Source organism: Thermobia domestica, chromosome 10, assembly GCF_964235325.1.
Source record: "Thermobia domestica chromosome 10, izTheDome1.hap1.1, whole genome shotgun sequence".
Classification (NCBI taxonomy): Eukaryota; Metazoa; Arthropoda; class Insecta; order Zygentoma; family Lepismatidae; genus Thermobia; species Thermobia domestica.
In genome coordinates, this window is record NC_137463.1 from 188530849 (window position 1) to 188554591 (window position 23743).

At 35.0% G+C, this 23743-nt stretch overlaps 1 protein-coding gene across 6 annotated transcripts in view; it reads right to left on the reverse strand.

Moving 5' to 3' along the window:
• Positions 1-23743, reverse strand: part of LOC145662890 (protein FAM13A) — a 288108-nt gene that overhangs the window by 103357 nt on the left and 161008 nt on the right. For 5 of the 6 annotated variants that reach the window (XM_081728860.1, XM_081728862.1, XM_081728863.1 and 2 more), the window contains 2 exons: positions 21873-21983; positions 10883-11057 (listed from right to left, as the gene is read on the reverse strand). In XM_081728860.1, coding sequence (XP_081584986.1) covers positions 10883-11057; positions 21873-21929 — 232 coding nt within the window. In that variant the 5' untranslated portion in view covers positions 21930-21983. The remainder of the gene's footprint in view (positions 1-10882; positions 11058-21872; positions 21984-23743) is intronic. The other variant, XM_081728866.1, reaches the window with a different exon arrangement.

Below are 23743 nucleotides of genomic sequence, written 5' to 3' on the forward strand. Positions count from 1 at the left end.
TCATCTTCAAATTCTTTTGGCTGTCCAAATTGCTTTTGGTCTTCCAAGCTGAAATCATTACCTTTAAACCGTGCAAACCACTTCTGACACGTTCGCTCAGCTAGAGCATGGTCACCAAACACTTCCACTAAAATATGATGACTTGCGGTAGCACTTTTCTTCATGTTAAAGCAATGAAGAATAACTCCCCGCAGAAACACTTTATCAGGCACAAAATGCGCCATTTTCAGTTGAAGAAAAAATGTTGTTGTTTCCGCTTCAAGCAACTGACATATACTAAACAAGATGCTCAATGACAGTAGTTTTCAACGCATGTTCGGATCAACGAAACTATGGGGCAATAAGCTAGTTACGCCATCTTTTGTAAAACCGCACGAATTAATTCCTAGACCAAATATATATATATATATTGATACCACCATTTTAAATTTCTGTAAATAAAGTATTTTACAGAATCAGCTTAACTGCATTAACAATTTAACATCATATTTTTTTGGTGATGAAACGTCACGCGTCAATGTCATATCTATTGTATATAGATATACAACAAAATTATATCCTGATAAGAAAATTAAGTACCTATGATTCCGTATAATTCCGACTAACTCAAACGTACAACGCATACTGTCATTATTCAAAAAAAAAAAAAAAAAAAAAAACTTTTAAATATTGTTATTTTATTCTCTAACACGTCTGTCTTGTTCTGAACAGTCCATTGATCAGAATGTGGTAAGATGTTCAAAAACCCAGCTTCGGTTCATGGCGCAGTACATAATATATTGTTTTCATTCGATATCGTGAGAATTTTGGGATAACTTGATTCCGACTCTTATTCTCTACCAGCCTTTGCAAACTGCTGCGCGTAACGCAACGGAAAACACGCAAAAATCAATTATTTGATATCGTTTATCAGTTACAATGATCGATTTTTCTTCCTTGTTACGTCTACAATATTCATCACGTAAAACGTTGTCCTATTCTGACTCTTTTTCAATTTGTTAATCGTGTAATATTTGAAGTACTAAAAGAGTTTATTTTTATCACTTGTACTTTTATTTACCTCACATAGAATTACTCATTTTCTTCATTAATCTCCAATATACTAACAAGGGAAGAGAGGGAGATTATATATCGAAGTGAAAGATGGTTTATACACCAATCGAAAGCACTAATGACGCCTATTACGAAACTGTAATAAAAAGTTTCCGAATCCATGTGCTGTGAGAGTTATATGAATATACAGGGTGTTCAGAAAGTCCGTTTCCACCCGTAGAAATCGCAAATGGTAAGACAGATGCAAAAACAGGGAAACACGTGTTTGATCATTTTAAAAGTACAACGTATCAAAGCAAAAATTGTTGTTACAGGACCACCCGCAGGATGTCAGACGAGATCCAACTAAAAAATAGCAAATGGTGACGGGATCAAGTAGCATATTTTGGAAAGCTGTTGGGAAATGAACGAAGACGAAAAAGAGTGTCGACTCTAAAATTACCATGCACAAAATGGCGGCCGTTCAAAATTAACGTCATTATAAAGTCTACGGCCACCCTTATAAATCTAAAATGGTGCGACAAATGTCAAAACAGGAAAACATATGAGTTATCATTTCGAAAGTAACATGACTGACAGTAAAAATATTTGTCTCAGGGTCTTCCGCAGGCTCCCAGACGGAGTCCTTCTCAAAATTTTCAAATTTCAAGGGGGTCAAGTACCATATTGTTTCATAGCTGTTGTTAAATGAAAGCAGATGGAACAATTCCGGACGCTTTACGATAACACTGTGCAAACATCTTGCGTTTTAGTTCTTTTTTCTGTAGTTGAATATTCGTTTGTTATCATTTTAATTCGTGTATGCAACGTAAAGAAAGGAAATGCGCCTACTGTGAGCAGATTTCTTCTCAATTGTGAATGCTATTTTCAGTTGACAAAAATGCCAATCAAAGGATTTTAGTAGGCCTACACAAATTAGATACAAGCACATTTGTGAGTGTCTCAATGAAAAGTTGTCAGGTACTGAATTGCCATCTGTTGAGTATTGGAAATCACAACGTTTATAAGTAGTGTGTTCTGTACTCACAATTGTAAGGGTATCTGCTGAAAGGGTTAATGTGTAACGAAAGAAAGAACGAAAGAAAGAAAAAAAGACAAGAACAGAAAAGACGAAAAGGGACGGATATTATATATCGAAGTGGAAGATGGTTTATACACTAATCAAAAGCACTAACTATGCTTATTAAGAAACTGTAATATTATTGGTCCGAAAACATGCTCGATTCGAGTCATATGCATGTTTAATTGTAAGTTTTCCACTTTTACCGAATATTGTATCAGATCGCATCGGAAATGGTTTGAACATAATTTAAAACTGATTTCCTAGAGATTTTCGTTTGACAAAAGTGCTAAATCGTAGTTCATTTTGCATGCACAGTGAATGACTACTTCCATACACATGTAGTTGTTTCGTTTAAGGACAGCTATCAAACAATATTCTATTTGACCCCCTTGAAATTTGAAGATTTTGAGTAGGGTTCCTCTGGGACACTGCGGAGGAACTTGGGACAAATAGTTTTACTTTCAATCATTCTACTTTCGAAATGTTGACTCATGTGTTTTCCTGTTTTGACATCTTTCGCACCATTTCAATTTATGAAGGTGGCCATAGAGTTTACAATGACGTTTTACTGACATTTTGACCGGCCGCCATTTTGCGCATGGAATTTTAGATAGTCGACACTCTTTTTCGTCTTCGTTCTTTTCCCAACAGCTTTCCAACAATATGCTACTTGATCCGTCACCATTTGCAATTTTTGAGTTGGACCCCGTCTGACACCCTGCGGGTGGCCCTGTGACAATTTTTGTTTTGATACGTTGTACTTTTAAAATGATCAAACACGTGTTTCCCTGGTTTGGCATCTGTCTTACCGTTTGCGATTTCTACGGGTGGAAACGGACTTTCTGAACACCCTGTATATTCATATAACTCTTACAGTACATGGATTCGGAAAATTTTTATTACAATTTCGTAATAGGCATCATTAGTGCTTTCGATTGGTGTATGAACCATCTTCCACTTCTCTTCCCTTGTAAGCTTAATGTATAACTGAAGTAACTAACTAAGAAGTCAAATTTATACAGTTCATTGTATTATATGACGCATATCCTTGCCAGAAATCTTTACTATGAAGTTTAATTAACAATAACAATAAGCCGCGGTGACTCAGTGGTAGAGCGCTCGACTTTAGCGTATGAAGTCCTGGTTCAATCACAGCTCCCGCAAAATACACTTTGTGGAGGGCAAGCATCGTGTGTGTACACTTTCTTGGAGTTCCCCATTTTCTCCTATTTCCGTTATTCCATCTTAACATCATCATCTCCATTAGTCTGATGCATAATCGTGAAACATTAAACTACATAATAATAATTATTATACTCTTATCAGAAAATATCGACTTCAGCATCGCAGTGTTCATTTAAGACTTAAAAATTGCAATACATAGGATGAAACTCTCAACTGAATTCACGATCTTATTTGAATACAGATAAAATGCTGCAACTGCTTCATAACTTAGGATTTTTCAACCTCCTTTGAATAATCAAATATTTGAGTCAAAAAGAGACAAACAAGCAGATGAGACAAAGTTACACAACACTGGACTTCAAAGCATTAACATAGGTCCGACTATGATCGGGACTTCTAATGCAAGGAAGATACGTCACTCCCATGGGAAATCGTACACACATGATACCTACAGTTTTAATTGCGATACTCCGGGAAAGAAATTTGTTGATACCCACCTAGAACGTAAAAAGACAATACAAAGCAAAATCTTACTGAAGTTGGCAATGATAATCCGCAATAGATAAGCTTTTGTACAGTTTATGATTCAATCGCCTGTTTTTGTTTCTGCGACAATAAAACTGCTAAGCCTAGAGTTTTTAAATCTTTGTGTTTTGAGTTTTTCTGTAACACCGACGTTATTAAGGGCAGGCCCTACTATTAATTTAATCACTCCGAATTACAACCAGAGCTTAAATCTGGTGCACTTCACGAGTGCACAGTCCATCACGCAAGATAAATCCTCACACCATAAGCTGTTCCCCACAACACTATATAGCCTCCAAGATTGCTGGATCACAGGAACACGCTAAAGGTCTCGGAATTCTAAGCCACGTATTCAAAAACAGAATTAGGCATTAAGTGAAAATTCATTAATATGATAAATGCATTCAGTGGGTTAAATCAGTGGTTATCAACCTTTTCGAACCAGCGCCCTCTTGAGTGAATGCGATTGTCCTGAGTATCATCTTAACTCAATTCACCAATGCACAAGGCTGAACGTAAGACTTGGAAATCAAGAACCAGAAAAAGGCTTCAATTTTTAAAATCTGTCTCGAAGAATATATACGAGGAGTGGCTTGATAAGTTCGAGGAGGTACTTAGCAATAATTGTTGTACTCATTAATGATAGCACTAATTGCGGCATTCTTTGGTAACATAAATATCACTTCATTCTGATAATAATCCGATTACACTATTAGCTATGAAAGGTCAAACATCGCAATGCTATACGAATCCGAAAATTCTCGCAATTTTGGGCATCTCGCTGCGATAAAATATCTCATGAAGAAAGGAAAATCGCCTAAAGAAACTTTTGAAGAGATGTCGTCAACCCTAAAGGATTCTAGGCCTTCGTATAACATGGTCAAAAATGAGCCCGCCTATTTCGATAAAGGTAAGAGAGCTGGGAAGATGACCCCCGCCCAGGGCGTCCTATGATGGTGGTTACTGAAGAAAACGTCGCAGAAGTCGAGAAATTAGACCGCCAAAGAAATTTAAAGTGGAAAAGTTGGCTTCGAAGCTTATGGCAACTGTTTTTTTTTTGGGGGGGGGGGACAGCGAAGCTGTTTCTCTGATCAATTATTTGCCAAAGGGGACCACGATGAATGGTCAATATTAGGAAAATTAATTGGCTCAGGTTCGTAAGACAGTGTTTGAAAAGTAATATGGGAAACTCAGCCGCGGAATTTTTTTTCGGGAAAACTGCCGGTTTACACGGTGCGAGTTTCGAGGCAGGTACGGGTTTTACAGAAAGACCACCAACAACCATACAGTCCAGACCTGGTCCCGAGCGACTATTTTCTTTCTTCCAATCTGAGAAAGTACTTACGAGGACGAAGATTTTAAGATGACGACGAAATCACGGCGGCTGTACAAAGACATTTTCGAAGTAAGAAAAAAGCACATGGAGGTGCCGTGAACTTAAACCCCTCATATTATATAAGGAAATTTTGCTTCTATAATTTGTCTTACATTAGCCCCTTCAATCAAACTTCCCCTAAACAGTCAATCACCTTTTGTTCCACTGCCTACTTTGGTAACTAGAACGCCCCCTAGGGAGCATTAGCGCGTACGTTGAGAACCACTGGGTTAAATTGTTAATTGTAAATGAAATGAAATCTTTTGAGTTTTACGTCCCATGCTTATGCCGGTTAGGCTAAAGGAGACGGCGGAGATGAAAAGTGAATGAAATGGTGGAATGAAGAAAATGCGAGGAAACGGGGGAACCCTGAGAAAACCCACGCACATGATTTGCCCACCACAAATTTCACTTGGCGGGGGCTGGGATCGAACCCAGGACCCCAAGCACCAGAGGTGAACGCTTTACCACTGAGCCACCGCGGCAAAAAATTGTTAATCGAAATTGCAATCAAAGAGCACTTAGATCGAGCAGACTTGAGCTACAAGAGAGCAACCAAGTTTTGGAAAACTTATTTGTAGAGCGAAACACAAACTACAGGAGTAACAAAATTGCATTTTTAACAGAAATGTGAGAATTATCCATTTCAAATAAAGCACTAAAATATAGTTATTCCTCGCACATATACTATAACCCATTTCACAATTAGCTGACGAATGACGAGTTAAACCTTCTCACTACCAATATACTTAGCCTTCATTTGTTAAATTAACAGTTTTATGTGCGCCATTCAAGTTCTTTATGCATATATGGTTCAAATGGTTGACACGCCATGTATAATTTCAAAATGGAGCACAAGTAGCGTAGAAGTAACTTACTTAACAGATGGAGGAACACGTTCTTCGCATCAAGCGTTGAAACAGAAGGCGTCAATTTCATATTTTACGCGATTTTGGATGTTTCATGTGTAATTTGGGTAGTTTTAATTTACAGTTTTACACTTCTCTCTCTCTCTCTCTCTCTCTCTCTCTTTTTTTTTTTTTTTTTTTAATACGAGATTGATTGATTGTAATTTATTTTATTTTTACGTTTCCACTTCCCATCTTCATACTTATGTTAAGATGTAAAGTAAAGACAACCTTGTGTTCTTGGAATTTTGATTTGACGTCACTGGAATAACGAAATTCCATTATTGCTGATTAACTCGTAGTTTTCTTTGTCACGAGTCGGCGTCCCTAGCGATGCCGACACGATTCTGTGTGGTTGAAATTCCAATAGTTTTAAACTAGGTAATAAACGAAATTTTACGAAGTAAAATACTAATATTTTTACTAATACTTTCTAGATATTTTTCTTTGAATTTTAAGAGAACAAGAGAGGATAATAATGTAGTACAGGTTTCACTTACTCTCTCCGGTTGCGGCTCAGTGCACACGTGCAGTTTTCCTTAACGTTACAATATCTCAATATTAATCCCATTCAACTGCAGTACAGTACGTCCGAACTACACTATCTTGGTAGTCGTATTTTTCAGTTTATTATTCTTCAGCCCTCAACTCTGGTGCGAGAGGTCTCTGATATCTCTTCAAGCCATTTGATTTTGTGGTAGACATCGTGTCCGTGGGTTGTCTTAGGATTTTCTCTCCGTTTCCTGTCATATATTGTTTCACTGTCATTCACTTTAATTATGCATCCGTCTGTTTCAGCCCACAAAGAATAAGTGTGGGACGAAAAACTACGAAATTTAATTTTAACAAATAAACTGCTAAGAAAAAAAATGTGCTTTACGCATAGTAAAAAGTATTTGCAGAAAAATTGTACTCTCTATGTGATGACGTTCAGGAATTGAAGACTCGCTGTAGAAAACAATGTAAGTGCCATCTTGAAATTGTTTCACTTATTTATATTTCACTTATTTTTAAATATGTTTATGCCTTAGTTAGATTTTTATACTTCGTTATATGCTAGATTGTATTTCTAAGCAATAGTATTTTCTATTTTGTGACGCTTGGGCACAATTTACTATCTTCTGTATCCACTTGTAGAGTAACTTTTGCTTTTGGCGCTTACATTGTTTTCTACAGCGAGTCTTCAATTGTGCTGCATCTGTAATGTAAGACGATTTGTAAACAATCACCTTTTTGGATATATGATTATTTAAGAACGTTATTGCACCAATATGCTGTTTACGTCTCAACCTACAATACTGGTATATTGATACAGGTTTTCGCAATATAGAAATTGTACGACGAGGAACTAATCATTGAATTTAAAGATACAATGCTGCGATGAAGTTAATAAAAGAAACTAAAATACTGCACACACATATTAGAAATATATCTGCAATTGTTGGCAATAATCTTCTGTCTCAAGAACACAGGAAATTAGCTACATATCAATAATATTAAAAAAAAAAAAAAAAGACCTTTGCTCATTAATCTACGATGAACATTATTTACAAGCAATTCGACACGAAGACTGCCTACAAACAATGTTGTTGACATGATAATGAATTGCAAATAAATACATAATAAACATATTAACAGATACTACGAACTAAGTAATAATTAAAAATAACACATAAAGCTCGGAATATTAAGTTCAAAAGGCCAAAGATAAAAAAAATTCTGACTTCCTCTGGTCAGCATCGAATAACACTGAAGAACACGAAGTGACCATCACATGAAGTGTGTACTAGAGACAACGTGGTCAATTGTATAATACGAAAGGATGATGTGAAAAGGGGAAAATTTTGATCTGTTGCAAGGGCAATACAAAACAATCAATTAACAATGTAAAAATTCCCCAAAATTTGAACATTTGTGTGTTTGAATACATTGTCATTATTTTGGAGAGAATGTTATGCAATTTTACGCAATTTTACAAAGAAAGCCAGAATTAGAGATTAGGAAAAAAAAAGTCTAATGGAACAACAATAGCTTAGCGACGGTATTTCACTGATAATTTCCGAAAATTTTTGTACTAAGAAAGAAAATTTTTAAAAGACGTTACTTGCATCTTTCATCCTTCCTTACTGATATACAAGGTGTTTCAAAACAACACCGACAACGTTTGGGAGGTGATTCCTCACACCAAGGTAAGACAAAATATATATAGACCAACCTGGGTGCAGAAATCCGTCATTTCAGAGTTATAGGCTGCCGAAAACATGAAAAAGTGAACTTTAAAGGCCCATAGCTCCAAAACTATGGGACCTACCATAGTCGGGTCAAGACTTCACTTAGGAACTAATATGTGCACTATCCAAAAATACATGTTTCGGAATCCTGTGGTACACCCGCAACAATTTTTATAGAGATAGTTGGTGAATAGTTCAAATTAAATGCCCATAGCCAAACACCCTCTATAAAAATACCTTAGGATTCTGAGACATGTATTTTTGGATAGTGCATATATTAGTTTCTAACTTAACTCTTGACCCAACTACGGTAGATCCTATAGTTTGGAGCTACGAACCTTTAAAGTTTTATATATATATATATATATATATATATATATATATATATATATATATATATATATATATATATATATATATATATATATATATATATATATATTTTCGGCAGCCTATAACTCCTAAAGGAAGCAGTTGTGCACTCAGGTGGTATATGCTTTTTGTCTTATCTTAGTGTCAGGAATCACTTCCCAAACTTTATCGGTGTTGTTTTGAAACGCCCTGAGTAAAAGAATGTGTCATCAAAGAGCCACCAAATACAAACAGTTTTTCACCAGATCTAATCGCGTAGGAAGTCTTTTCTCGATTTTTGACTCGATAGGGAAATGAGAGGGGTTACGTGTTCTGGAGATTCAGAAAGTACAGAGTTTCTCAGAAGTCCCTCAAGTCAGACAACCCAAACTACTATGTATTGCACATTGCATACAGTTCAGTCAGTGGGAAAGCGGGCACTTCTGCTAGTATATAATAAATAGCATTGGAATTAATGTTTGTTGATGGAGCTTCATCACTAGCATCGGTCAGAGACAGTATTACGAGATTTTGAATTACGATGACTTTGCTTTAACGTGGTTTTTGTTACTACATCATTTATTAATTCAAATTTTCTAAAAATACAGACAAAGACAGCAAACAGCGCTATCCATATACAAATGGAAAAGTCGAATCGAGTACATGTATTGTACTGGTTTGTAATATGATTGTATTAACTACAATTGAATGGGGACTCTGTGGTATGGCAGTAGTAGAACGCTCTCTCAGGTGTGGGTGGTCTCTGGTTCGAGACCAGGCTGTGTGTGTGGAAAACTATCATGTCCGTAGTTTTCTCGAGGTTCTCTAGTTTTCCTCCCACATTCCAATTCCATCAATTAATTTCAGAACCATTCGCTTTCATTAATCATCCGTCTCGCTTAGCCAACAGAAGATACATGTGGGACGTAAAATTGAGATGTTTCATTTTTAATTTACAACGGACAAAATACTGTGCGTACTTCTTTCTAGCTTTACTGTGTTTAAACCATTGGAATAATTTAGGCCTTCAGGTAGTGGGATCACCCCCCCCCCTCCCTGAGTTTGAAACACGTATGCATTTTAGTCAATAATATAATAATGTACCAAAGAAAAACCATGAATATCTATTTATGTTGAAAAATATCCCCCGCTCCCATAACAAAACCTGAAGTAACATTACTGGTTTAAAAGGATTTTGCATATTAGGTAATTCATATGAATAACTTTCGTTTATAAATTTGTTTACTATTCTGAATTCTGTGCTAAACAAAATTAGACCTCAAACAACGCAGTTATGCATAGCGACGAAGTTTCTGGAAACTAATTAACTGCAAAGAATTTCTGTATACGAGTTATAACTCTGTTTAATAGCATGTAAATACTATATTTATCACAAAGTAATTCCCAGAAAGACTTCCATTAACCCGTTCATTTTTTTCTCAATATTGCCAATCAATTGCAATTCCCTTTTCTTCTTTCCTGTTGCCTTCTCTCCTTTATTTTCTATAAGTGACCTAATCAGTTTCTTTCTCCTCTTTTGGTTATCTCCAGTATCTTGCAATGTATAATTTCATATAATATTTTACTATATCCAATTATGAATAAGGAATTAATAAACAATATCGCTACTAATGGACGTCTTACTTCTGATGGAATTATAACAGGATAGATGAATTCTATGTATAATCAATTATTATTCTTCAAAAGCATAATAGAAATTTTGCATAAGAAAAAAAGTAAACAAGGGAGTGTACATAAAACATTTCGAGGGTCGTGTCTTGAAAATGATATTTTAACCACTGTAAAATGAGAAATTCGTAGAGATGATCTGACTTTGACATCCATATCTCTCCCTCTGTTTGCTTTTATCTTACATAATTACAACTGTTATATTTAAATTAATTGATGTGCAGAAGAGAATTGAACACTTGCAAACGCTAAGTGATATTCTGCGCTCAAGCTCGTAAAAAGATATTATGTATGTATATAAATTTTTCTTAAACAGCTTGTTTTATATTTAACTCTATTGAATTGACTACTCAACTGTGTGTTGATTTGAGGATAAGAAACAAAATAAGAAAACGTTTTGGATGTCTACTTGCCAATGTCACACAGAATTTCATATTTAATAAAGCATACATTTTATCTATCAAATTAATCCAAAAACGTACATAATGTATTAGGTACTTACCATGTGTCTCGATGAAAACACAAAGTCGCTGGACCACCGCAGGGACAGCCTCGGCATCGCCTCGAACTACCAGTTCCTCGAGTCGAGTCCCGAACGTCCTTCCTCGACGGCCTAGCGTTCCCGCCAGCATCCGCTTTACCTTCATGAGGGCACTCTCCTCAGACCCCGCCACCGGCTGCGACAAGAGAGCCACTGGTCAGACAACGCAAATAGACAACACCACACCACACCCCATTCACAACAACAAACAACAGTCACACGCACACATGGTTGTATTCAACGCAGTGGATTAAGCCATTTTTAGCATCCAAGGCCTCTCCGGTGCAAAGAGAATCTCAAGCGGTAAAAGCCTACATAAAAACGCAGCAACGTGAGTTAAGTATCATATAGAGATATCAAGGTGAACAAGGAGGCGGCAGCTCAGTAGCAGAACCCTATCCCCTGATACGGAGAGTATCTGGTTCGACCCCATCAAGCGATGACTGGCTTATACTGGACAATATACTGTTTGTGGACTTTCTCGTGATTGTCTAGTTTCCTACAATTATCGTTACTCCGCCAATCCTATAATCATTCACTTGCACTTATCATTCGTCTCCTACAGCGTACAGAGCATAACTCCGGGACGTTGCACTAAAAATTTTGTTTCACAGAGGAAATAAATATTAATATAAAGTATTAATATTGAAAAACTAAAGCAAATCTGTCTTTCTTATCTTGACATTTTGAATGCACTTAGAAAATAAATTTTAAAAATACAATATCTTATCAATGCAAGTTGACGAGATATTATTACACCTTAATTTAAATTTTTGTTTTCGATACTGCAATTGACTGCTGCTGTTCGAAGCGACATTGCCTAACTACTGGTATAGAGAACCCTACGTTAAATACACATTGCTCAGATTAAACCCTCCGCCACTTCATCCTTCAGATTTTCCCATAAAAATTTACATGAAAGTATAAGTTTAACACCATATAAAGTAACATGTAACATTTTACTGAATAATAATATCTTAAAACGTTCAAAGACTAAGAGAAATATAAAATACCATACAATCTGGCGTACATGATTATTAACTTACGATCAAGATACAAGTTATTCAGAGAACTGTATTCGAAGAAGCAACAGTAATCTACAACAATTTAAGGAAACAGCAAATTTTAAATTACTGTATTTTAAGGGGAGTGGGGAAGCACCGAACTCTACCATACAAACTCCTAATTCAGAATTTCATACGATTTTGAAATATAAATATTATTATTTTTCAAAATACAAAGATCATTATTATCTCGGCTCTTTTTTTGAATATTCCGACTTTGATGCAGGAATAACAATAGTTCTACTCTTCCAATCATAACAAGAAAAGGCATTTAATTACTCTATTTTGAAGACAAAACGAATAAATAAAAAGAAATATGATTCAAAGAAAATCAATCATTCAATAGGAAATTAAAAAAATAAAATAAAAGACAAATTAGTGGACACAATGGGCTTTCTACTTCGAAAGAATTATTTGTAGAATTTATAACGAGATATTTTGTATCGATTCATAATTGCATATATCTCGGGCAGAAAGTGCTTTTACACAAGCACTATACATATTATAATGTTAATTAAAATAATAAAAGAAGAATGTTCTAACATAAGGAATATATATTATTGTTTTATGGGTTGCTATGTCGTTGTTTGTTTACGCACTTAACATGTTTGATTGCAAGACAGTTTGTGTGAATATACGTTAAAAGGGAATCAAAGAATAAATTATTTAATATTTATCATGGACTTGTAATTTCAGTAAAAGGTGATCATCTTAGTGAATATAACATCAGAAGATATTTTAAGGTATAAACGAGTATTGCCAATAGAAATATACTTATATTAACTGTACCAGGGTTGACGGCTACCTTTGGTGAGTCGTTGTAAATTATTAATGTTCAACAAAAATGTTTTACTAAAAAGGTTAAGTGTTAGCAATAACTGTTCTGAAAATGTAGTAATTTCTAGGAACAACACTCTCGCTTACAATTTATGCATAAACTAAAACTTCAGTTAGTGACATTTTAGAAGCTGAAGACGCATATCATGTAGATTATGCGAAGTAAGTATATTGAGGCTATTAAAACTTGAAGCAGAGGTGGTTAAAATACAATACAAACGTTTCCAATTTCAATATATTGACAGGATATAAACAGTAAGAAAAGAATCAGTTCTGTGAATAATGAAGTTTTTCTAGTGTTAAACCAATAGTAAACCCAAAACTGTCGTTAATAGCTTTTATTTTATGTAGTGAACGTCAGTAAATTAGTTGTTGTATCTGTTTCTTGGTTTATGATACTTTTTTCTTCCCTGCCACTTGGACTTTAGACAACCAGTAAAACAATATGACAAGATGTACTGTATAACTTTCAAAAACTTGATATGACTGTAAGGTAACCAAATTGACACTACTTGCGTAACACGGCTGCATAACATATTTGCTGACAACTAGAGAAATGCCAGTTTAAAAACCAATCATGATAGCCCCAGACTAAAAATAGGACTCTAAGTAGTAAATGTTACGAAAGCAGTTTTTTAGAACTCACTGCAGGCATACAAAGATGGTACGTAAATAAGAAAATAATGTACCTCCCTCCCAAAAAAAGGCTAAAATTTCCGTTTATAAATTCAAAAAGATGTTTTTCTTTTATTTTTTTTTTTAAAAAAGGTCTCAAAAACGCTGTATCTTTTGCATCTCTAGGACAGATCCCCTTGGAACAACTTTTGTTAGAAACTAGTAATTTTTCTAGTGTATTTTGCAATCTATATATCAAAAGTGTAGCATTAAATTCTTATCAAATAACTCAAAGTCTGCAACACTGCTACATATTAGACTTATTTCTGTTCACCATTACGTAGTTATCTAATATACATAATAACATGAGGTACTGCTATTTAAAAATAAGAAGTGCATACCGAGTTGAGTTGTTTTTGAGTTCAACGTCCCTTTCAGCAGCGAGGCTACATGAGACGGGACCTAATGATTAACATGGAATCCGAACTACATGAGTTCCCACCGGGAATCGAACCCGGGTCTCCCACGCCAAAGGCGCGTACGCTAACCGCTTAGCCACTAAGGAAGTGCATACCGAGTTGGCAATACTAATAATCCTTACAGGATTGATGATAATGACTTTGGTTAGCCCCTACAGTTTATATATAACATTGGTAAAGTTTCTTGCAGATTGTTTAAATTCATTTGAAGTTATTTCAATTTATCTTTAAAATTTTACCTTTGTCTTGGTCCATTTTTCTGAAATATTTATTGTGCCCATTATTTATGCCCATTTGCAGCTACAGCTACAGCTTTGGAATATGTTACACCTTCGGAGAGTCTATCTAAATCCATTATTAGAATATGCAAAAACCATTTTACAGTTAGGAAGCATTCCAGATCAATCGATAACTCGAGCCCTTCCCAAGTATAAGAGATAATACTGTACAGTTCGTACTTACTACCGCCCGTATATACTCGAATCTAAGACGCGCTATTTCTGCCTAAATTTCAGGTATAAAATGGAGGATGCGTCTTGGAATCACTTCTGCGTTGCTTCATTGAATATCTAGGATGCGTCTTAAAACTGAATAGAAGAAGTTGGTACAATGTTTGAAGTTTAGATATTGAGGTGCGTCTTATATACTCTACTAAATATTGGTAGCTGTGCAGCCAGTTCTCTTGACATCCTTCCCCATCAAATATAGATCCTAGATACGCTACTAATATGGTATTTATTCCTATTGAGCTACACAAATATGCATTTATACTTTACTTTTAGTCTTGAAAAATCCAAATAAGGGACGGTAAAAGTCCGTGCGTTACCCTACTTCTAACAATAAACAATCACACAAATAATTGAAACCTACGCTACTGCTTGCCTGAACAACGTTATAGAGTTTGGGATAGTTGGTGGTCCATGAAACTATTTGAGTATGAAAAAATCAACAAATACTATTAACTCAAAACAACACCGGCAACGTTTGTAAGGTGATTCCTGACACGGACACCGATATATGATGAAAAGTATGAACACAAAGACCTTCCTATTCACTTAGAAACTAATATGTGCGCTATCCAAAAATACAGATTTCAGAATTCTAAGGTACTCACGCAACACTTTTTATAGAGGTAGTTTGGCTATATAATTTGAAGTACTCATCAACTATCTCCACAAAATTTGTTGTGGAAGTACCGCAGGATTTTGAAACATGGATATTTGTATAGGGCACATACTACTTCATATATAGTCTTGACCCGACTACCGTAGGTCCCATAGTATTGGAGCTATTTTTTTTTATATTTTCGGCAGCCTATAACTCCAAAAGAAAGCATTTGTGCACCTAGGTTGGTCTATACTTTCCATCTTGGTGTTAGCAATCACCTTCCTGACGTTGTCGGTGTTGTTTTGAAACACCCTATATATATATACGATTAAAGTTGATAAGTGGTAATCATTGAATGCTTACTCTTTTCTTAGAACGCATCTAACAAGTTTCTATGAATCTGCCTTGGTATTTTACTTATGCGTATGCTTCTTAAAAACATTTTAACGACTTTAAAAAAAAAATCAAAATATAAGTTTCACATTTTGTTACTTCGTTTCTTACGCTCAGAATACAGCAACACAATGTTATACTGGAGTCTTAAGTTATACTTTAACTATAGCTACATTTTCGCTTTCAACTGCAATAGCATCAGCTGTTACAGTCATCGAAATTCAGAAGTAATATTTTCCCTATAAATTTACAATAAAACCTATCAAATTGGTTACTTCTCTGATTTGTACACTTGTTTAATTTGGCCATGTATCTGTCGAACCATATACATATAAATATGTGCTTTTATTGCTGCATAGATTGGATGCTTTCTGTCGATGCAAGGCAGGGGACTTATTTAGTGAGCAGAAATTTCCTAACATTTCCAGGTTTTCCACGTCACGACTTACAAATTTCCAACTCGACCTATAATGTAAAAAAGCAACTAGATTTTTCCCGACCAGGGAATATCTCATCTACTATGAATGTACCCCCTCATGTCCAAAATTATTGTCGCATATCTATAAATATGTTGTTGAAGGAATATAATTTCATAACGAATTCGCCCGGTATTTCTTATAATGTTAGTATGTGTATAATCGGAAAAGACATGTATGTGGAAAATTTCAGTAAATAAGAACAAAAGAGCAGTAAATAAGAACAATAAAATGAAAATAAAACTTTCTTGTCCATTTAGCAGCATTTTGTTTTACTCATTCTAATTTTCGTATTTATAATTCTTTTCCTATGAAATTTACCACAAATATATATTTCCCGATTATACACATAGTATCAGTATTAAAATTACCCTGCAAAATCATTATCAAATTATATTGTTACAAGAAGATAGTTATAGATATGCGACAATAATATTGGACATGAGTGTACATGTATATATATAGTGTGTGTAGGTAGGTAAAGATGTTTTGCAAAATACACTTATTCATTTTATAAAATATCCCCTTCCAAACAGTCGGGTAAAACAAAGAAAAAAAATTAAGAAGTAAAAATCCGAACTTAAAAATTCTCTGACTTTTCAAGATTTTCCAGCTTTTCATGAAATTCCGATTTTTTTTAGGACATTTTACGAGCTGAATTCCTTGACTTTTCCAGGTCGGTGGGAACAATGCAAGAGCAACAAGCTAAATAATTTCATAATAAGTAAAAGGAGAAAAATAGCAGAAAATTCTGCTATAGACAGGGAAGTGTTTTTGCACCAATTAATATTTCTCTCTTATATGCGTCCCAAATTTGGTAGACGATATCGTGTCTGAGGGTTTTATTGGATTTTTTTTCCTTTCTTCACATATTCTTATATAACTAATTATTTCATAATCATTCATTAATTATCCATCTCTTTTAGACTACAGTGGGATTTATGTTAAAGACTTCACTTTTTTTCTCCATTTTACACCTTCCTTTCATTCTCTATTTCACTTCCAAGAATCACCAATATGTTGGAGAGAACTGATATGTAATAGATAAAAATGTCTATTACAAAGATGAGTCAAAGGTCTTGTAATATTTCCACACCCCAAACAGCAGGCGCGTGTATACTCCGTGATCGACCGTAACTACAAGTTGAGACTGGCAAAAGACTCAGTGTGGCAAGCAGTCAGCTTTTTAGTGGCAGTGACGATGAGTGCTCAACGTAATCTCATACATGAACTCTTACTGCACGAGTTTCAACTCGGGCACAACTCTGCGACAGCAATCCCATTTGTTATGCGAAAAGGGAAAGGCACAATCTACTAAAGCACTGCAATTTTTTGGTTTCAGAAATTTCGCGCCGGTTTCAAAGACATCAAAGCTCAGCAAAGGTCCGGTCTGCCCAGAGTAACATATTCTGAGCTCATACAACACGCAACTGAGGAAAATACGATTGTCAACCAACTTGGCATGTCCCAGTACACTGTAGTATGTGACCTTCACGAACTCAGGAAAACCACCAGGAGTTACTGTATTGTACAGTCCGCAGCAAAAAACCTGCATCATGAGCTTGTAAGTTTATTGTGAAACGACGAAGTCTTTTGCTCCAAAAATAGTGTGCAGGGGAGGATGCCGAGGTTTCTCCTGGCGTGATTTGTGCCATTTACAAGGGAAAAGATTTGTGCCTGGGATCTTGCGGGTTGTCCTGAGACAACACTTTTTTGCTTTGAGACGTTGTACTTTTAAAATAATCACACACATGTTTTCTTGTTTTGACATCTATCTCACCGTTTGCAATTTCTAGGGGTGGCAACGGACTTTCTGGGCATCCTGTATATCCATATAACTCGCACAGCATATGCATTCGGAAAAATTTTATTACAGTTTCGTAATAAGTGTCGCTAGTGCTTTCGATTGGTGTATGAACCATCTCCCACTTCGATATATGATCTCCCTCCTTGTTAGACGTTATGTTGATTCCCTGTTCTGTTAGGCGTAGTTTCACAATAAACTTACATGCTCATGTTGCAGGTTTCTTGCTGCGGACTGTACCACATGAGTTGATCCCAGCTCAGATCCAGAGGAAAGTGGATGTGTGCCTACAACTCCTATAAAATCCGTGTGATGTGCATTTTCTGAAACGGATTATCACACGCAACGGAAGGTGGTCCGAAATCCAAATATGCAAAAACAGTGGCTAAGCAAGAGCCAATGTCAAGAACCAATCGTTAAGCAGGGCCGTTTAAAACATGAAGTCTTGCTGGTGTATTGGAACTACGAAGGGTTTAATTTACTTCGAATTCGTTCCTAACGGTCGTGCCATCAATGTCGACATTTATTTCGAACAGTTGGAGCGGACGTATATTGCACTATACCAAAAAATATTCTACATTGGTAAAACGAAGGCGCCCTCCTACTGGATCAGGATAACGCAAAACGATCGGCTCGAAAAATTCAATAAAAATACAGAAACCTGATGGCATCAAACTGACATCACACATAGTCCTTACCTTGTCTCCTAGGATTACTACTTGTTGGGTCTACGGCGCACTTCCTGAAATCACGATGCTTCACCAACGAGGAAGAGGTCGAAACAGCAGTGGCTGGATTTCATTGCCCCAGCACAAAACATGATATTGACGGAGTCGAGAAATTGGCAGGAAGATGGCTACAGACAGTCCAACACGAGTGGCTATACTTCAAATATTAACCTACTTTCATTGTACTGTAATAAATACAGATGTGTTGTGTACTACAATACCGCAAGACTTATGACTCCTCCTTGTAAATGGCAATCATAATTAACCAATTATTGTGCTCTGTTTTCTTCAAATTTTAGAACAGATTCCTTTAAATTTCCTTGAGAATTTACTTAAATTTTCCAATTATGTTGTACAGAATGAGAAATTAACCATCCTAGGTACGTCATCATTTGCTACACATGTTGGATTGGCGAGAATCAGTTTTCGGGTACAAGCGCGAGATTATGCTAAGTTTCGATGTTGAAAAAAAATCACTTAGGTTGTCAGCAGAATATTTTTAGGGGCACTTCAATTATTTCGAAAACGGCTTCAAAGATTTTCTTTTTTTTCTTTTTTTCTTTTTCTTTCTTTTTTTTTTTTTTTTTTTTTTTTGAAAACTTGTATTTTAGATATGATAAAGCGATTTTGCTTGGTTATTAATTTGCGAAACTTAACAGTTGTTATGCTTGTTGAAAAAAAAAAATATCAGGAATCCTCAATTATATTTTGGAGTTTGCTCTACCGGCTTCGTAAAAGAAAGCTTTCGTTTATTATATCACATAATATAAGAGTGTACGAAGCATTCAGCTACGCAATGACTTTGTAAAATAGACTGAGTGTACATACATTTATTTCAGGCACACAACCTTCTTCTCAGAAACAATTCCAACGTTTTTCACCAAATTTAGTCACTAGTTTTCAGATACAAGAAATTTTGTGACGCCTTGACTCTGTATCCAAGACATCATCAAGTTTACTTGCATTTACAATCTTTTCTTTACCTTGCATGGCAGCATAACGTAAAATGTTAAACAGAAATTCCATTTCACTTTCAATAAAGCAACCTTCCACCACCTTGTCTCTAAATTAGATATAATTAAAGTTTTAATACATACATTTCATTGTCACATAATGAGATGAAGTTCACAGTTACAAACTTACTAATATATTTGTCTTGCTTTCATTCATTCATAACCAGTTTCTCTTAGATTCATTATGTTCGCAAACATACTTCGTAGAGGTAAATAAAACCATTATTTTGTTTACATCAGTGATGTTTACGTTTAATTGAAAGAAAAAATGTTAATTCTTGTTATCTATATGACTAGGTACTGTAGTTAGTCAACACAGTGGTGAATACTTCATTAACTTGGTTGATTGCGTTTAATACTACTTTCCAAGCTCTTATTGAAATATTGTTTCGAAATTCACTGTTGCCCGATCGTGTTGGTTTCTGTTTTATAGAATGTAAGTATGGTGTGTGTACAAATAAAAGTGTGCGGTAGCCTTCCAATATAACCTTTAGATCGAGGTGTTTCTTCTTGGTAGTAAACGTGCACTTCTAGCAGACACAGAAAGGCACAAGATCACAACAAACATCTTAAAGGCAACTGACCACCAAAATGAGAATATAAATTAAGCGAATACGAAAATACTCAGGACCATTTCATTTCAAACATAACTGCAAACCAACTTTCAACAAACAAAAACAAAATCCAATCATAAAACAAACATGCAAACAAAAAATTACACCAATTTCATGTAATGATATTAAAATTCGAAGAGTCTTTTATTCTAATACTCCACCAAAGTAATCATTCGAACAATTTATTTTAACAAACAAATAATCATTTCCAAAACGAACAATTGTTCGAATAACTAAGTATTGAACAATAAAATAATTCGAATACTTATTATCACACAGATAAACAAATACACAAAAGAAAACGTGCAAAATCATGCTACAACAGGGAATCATAAAAATTATGCAAATGAGACAAACTGAATGAAAAGAAAGAATACTGAACACTGACAAAGCAACAAAAATAGCGTTGAAATAATTACGAACACAGGATAATAAAAAAAATCAAACAGAAGGATGAAAAGATTCAACAAAATTATTGTCACAAAAATACATACATACATACTGTGACAACAATGCGGAAGGATTTCAAATAATGGAATACTAAATCCATAAGACGAATTAAAAATTGAGCTGAGCGAGTCTAAAGCAACCAACTACATAAGTAACAATTTTACTGACAGAACTGAACTGATAAGATTTGTCAGTCTCTCTGGACAAACTCGGACCTCTTGAGATAAGTAGTCCTTTCCCCTGGGTGCTGATGCCCCTGATTTCTAAAGTTTTTACTTATAACGGCTACTTGTCATTGGTGAACGTTCCCGGTGGGGCCTCATTCTGGTTCGGATCCCACCTTAAGCTGAGGGTCCATGTCTCATACAGCCTCGATGCTGTTCGATCCCAGCTCGCACCAAGTGGTCTTTATGGTGAACACAGTGTTCGTGGGTTTTCTCGCGGTGCTCCAGTTTCCTCCCATTTTCTTCATTCCACCATTGCATTCATTTCTCATCATCACTGTCTCCTTTAAGCTAGCCGGCATAACCGTGGGATAAAAATCTGAAAGATTCTATTTCTTTTCATTTTTCCAAATCATCCATCAATCATTGGTGACCGCTCAAATGACCTCTATTTTTAAAGCTATATGACTGTGTCCTTAACGAAAAAAGAAGTCCTTTCTACTAGTGGCATATGCACTTATACTATCTAGCGTAATTACATAAAATTTCGTGATTGTTCAATGGTGGAACTCCTCATTTTGAAATGTAAAGTTTAATGTTGATGACATGAAGTTCTGCGATCATCATTCCTCAACGTTACATTGCCGTAAACTGCATCATCAAGGCTTCCACTGTGATAAGAGATTGGATTCATCTTTCCTATCTAATGATCCTACCAAATCTAATATTTGGCTCGGAGTAGAGAAGGTGTAACATAGTACGGCGGTCCTTGAACGGAAATAAAAGTCATATTTTTTGAATGCCCGGAATCACAATGTCCATAAAAGAATTATGTAAAACAGCTTAATACCTAATATATACCTTACCGAACGGACGACGCATTCGTTTAAGCGGTATAACAACTTTTTATATGCACAACTTGGCCACTGTACCTTGTTTTCCGACTTATAAGTAGCGAACGAAACACGAAAGCGAAATGTCCAGGTAAGAGATTCGCTCAGCTCAAGGAAGTCAACATCAACTAATAATAATAATAATAATAATAATAATAATAATAATAATAATAATAATAATAATAATAATTCAAGGAACGCAGTGGATAAAGAACAAGTGAAAAACAAACAATCCACGAAAGAAAGAATAAACAAAAAGAGAGAATGGTGACAATGAAGGGAACATGAAAAAACCAACTACGGAAACAACAGACCTTTTCATCAATTTCTTGCTCCACTGCGAGGCTTCCACACAAAATGGGCCTTCGCATTTTTCTTTCCTGCCGATCTTCGTCCAGCCTGGAGCAAGGGCCCTGGGACCCACACTGGAAAGGGGATATACAACAATACTGAAGACAAGCTACGATTTTCGAAAATTGAAGATCTATTGCTCATTACTTTACATCAACAGTTGTCACATAAATGTACAGTCATTTAAGCAAAGAAACTTGAACACCCACCTTTCTTCTGAACGTTATCTACTCGCAACGGAAGTCTCATGTTTGAACACAATGAGCTTCCCTTATTTAAAAAAAAAAAAAAAAAAATCGTTTCGCATATAAAAAATGCATTAACTTTAATTAGAATCTACAGTTCTAAGGGAAAACAGAGGTCTTAGTTGTGACGTAATCAGTGCAATCAATGTATTATTTATAATTATTAAAATAATAAACTGATAATACAGAGCAGTAAGGATCTTTGCTTGATATACAATTGGAATGTTGAAAAAATATCAATATCCTCAACTGAAAGTTCCAAAAATGTTTTAGTGCAATAGCGTGGTTGAAGCTGAATCAAGTACTAAGAAACACTTGTAAGTACGACGCATGAGTAATTTAAAAAGTGTGTAGTAAGCAGTCTGCCGAGAAATGTTAATTTCTGACAATGTACACTCATGTCCAAAATTATTGTCGCATATCTATAACTGTCTTCTTGTAACAATATAATTTCATAATGATTTTGCAGGGTACTTTTAATACTGATACTATGTGTATAATCGGGAAATTTATATTTGTGGTAAATTTCATAGGAAAATAATTATAAATACGAAAATTATAACGAGTAAAATAAAATGTTGCTAAATGGACAAGAAAGTTTTATTTTTGTTTTATTGTTCTTATTTACTGATCTTTTGACATGAAATTTGCCACATGTCTTTGCCGATTATACACATATTAATATTATAAGAAATACTGGACGAATTCATTATCAAATTATGTTCCTACAACAACATATTTATAGACATGCGACAATAATTTTGGACATGAGTGTACCTATATATACTGTATCTATAATTGTGACTATCTGTAACTGTGAATTAACTGCGTAACTCATAGTTGCACAGTAACTCATACATGTAGTGTTAAATACTTATTGAAGTGCTAATTACGATTACTTTTAATTATTAAAATTACGTTTATAGTACTTCTCATATTGTAATTACGCCTTATTTTATTTTATTATGATGCCATTTTGCCAAATCTTCCGTAGTTTCATTTCGACAGGAATTTCGATCTTTACTTATAAACGAATAACGCATGCCGTTGTTACAATTTTATCTCCGAATAAAGAAACATAACTTTTAAAAGAAGTGTGGGTTTTCAAATGACTGTACACTAGTTTGTCTTAAGCTAAGTTTGTTAAGCAAAATATTAATACTATTATAGGAATGCTATGCGGATTGGTGAGTTTAATACACTGCAAACCACAGTAAATACTAATATACGAACAGATCTTGGGTGTTAAACTGGCGAAAATACATTAATTATGAATAAAAGTTTATATTTAAAAAATAAATAAATGTTTTAGCATACTATGGACAAATCGACAAACAAATACTGCCAAACTTACTCTTCACATCAGCTATTTTATGGTATGTTAAAAAAAACTTCCTAATTGATCTCGATTAATCGATTAGTTCTCAATTCGACCTGTTTTTGTACATTTCTGTGGGTATGTTCACGCATAACTTCAGCATAGGTATACTGATTTTGATCAATCGGTTTTCGTTTGCAAGAGTATAATTCCTCTGTGGTCCCACTTAAATTTCATCAGGATACAATTGTGTTTTCGAAGCTAGACATGA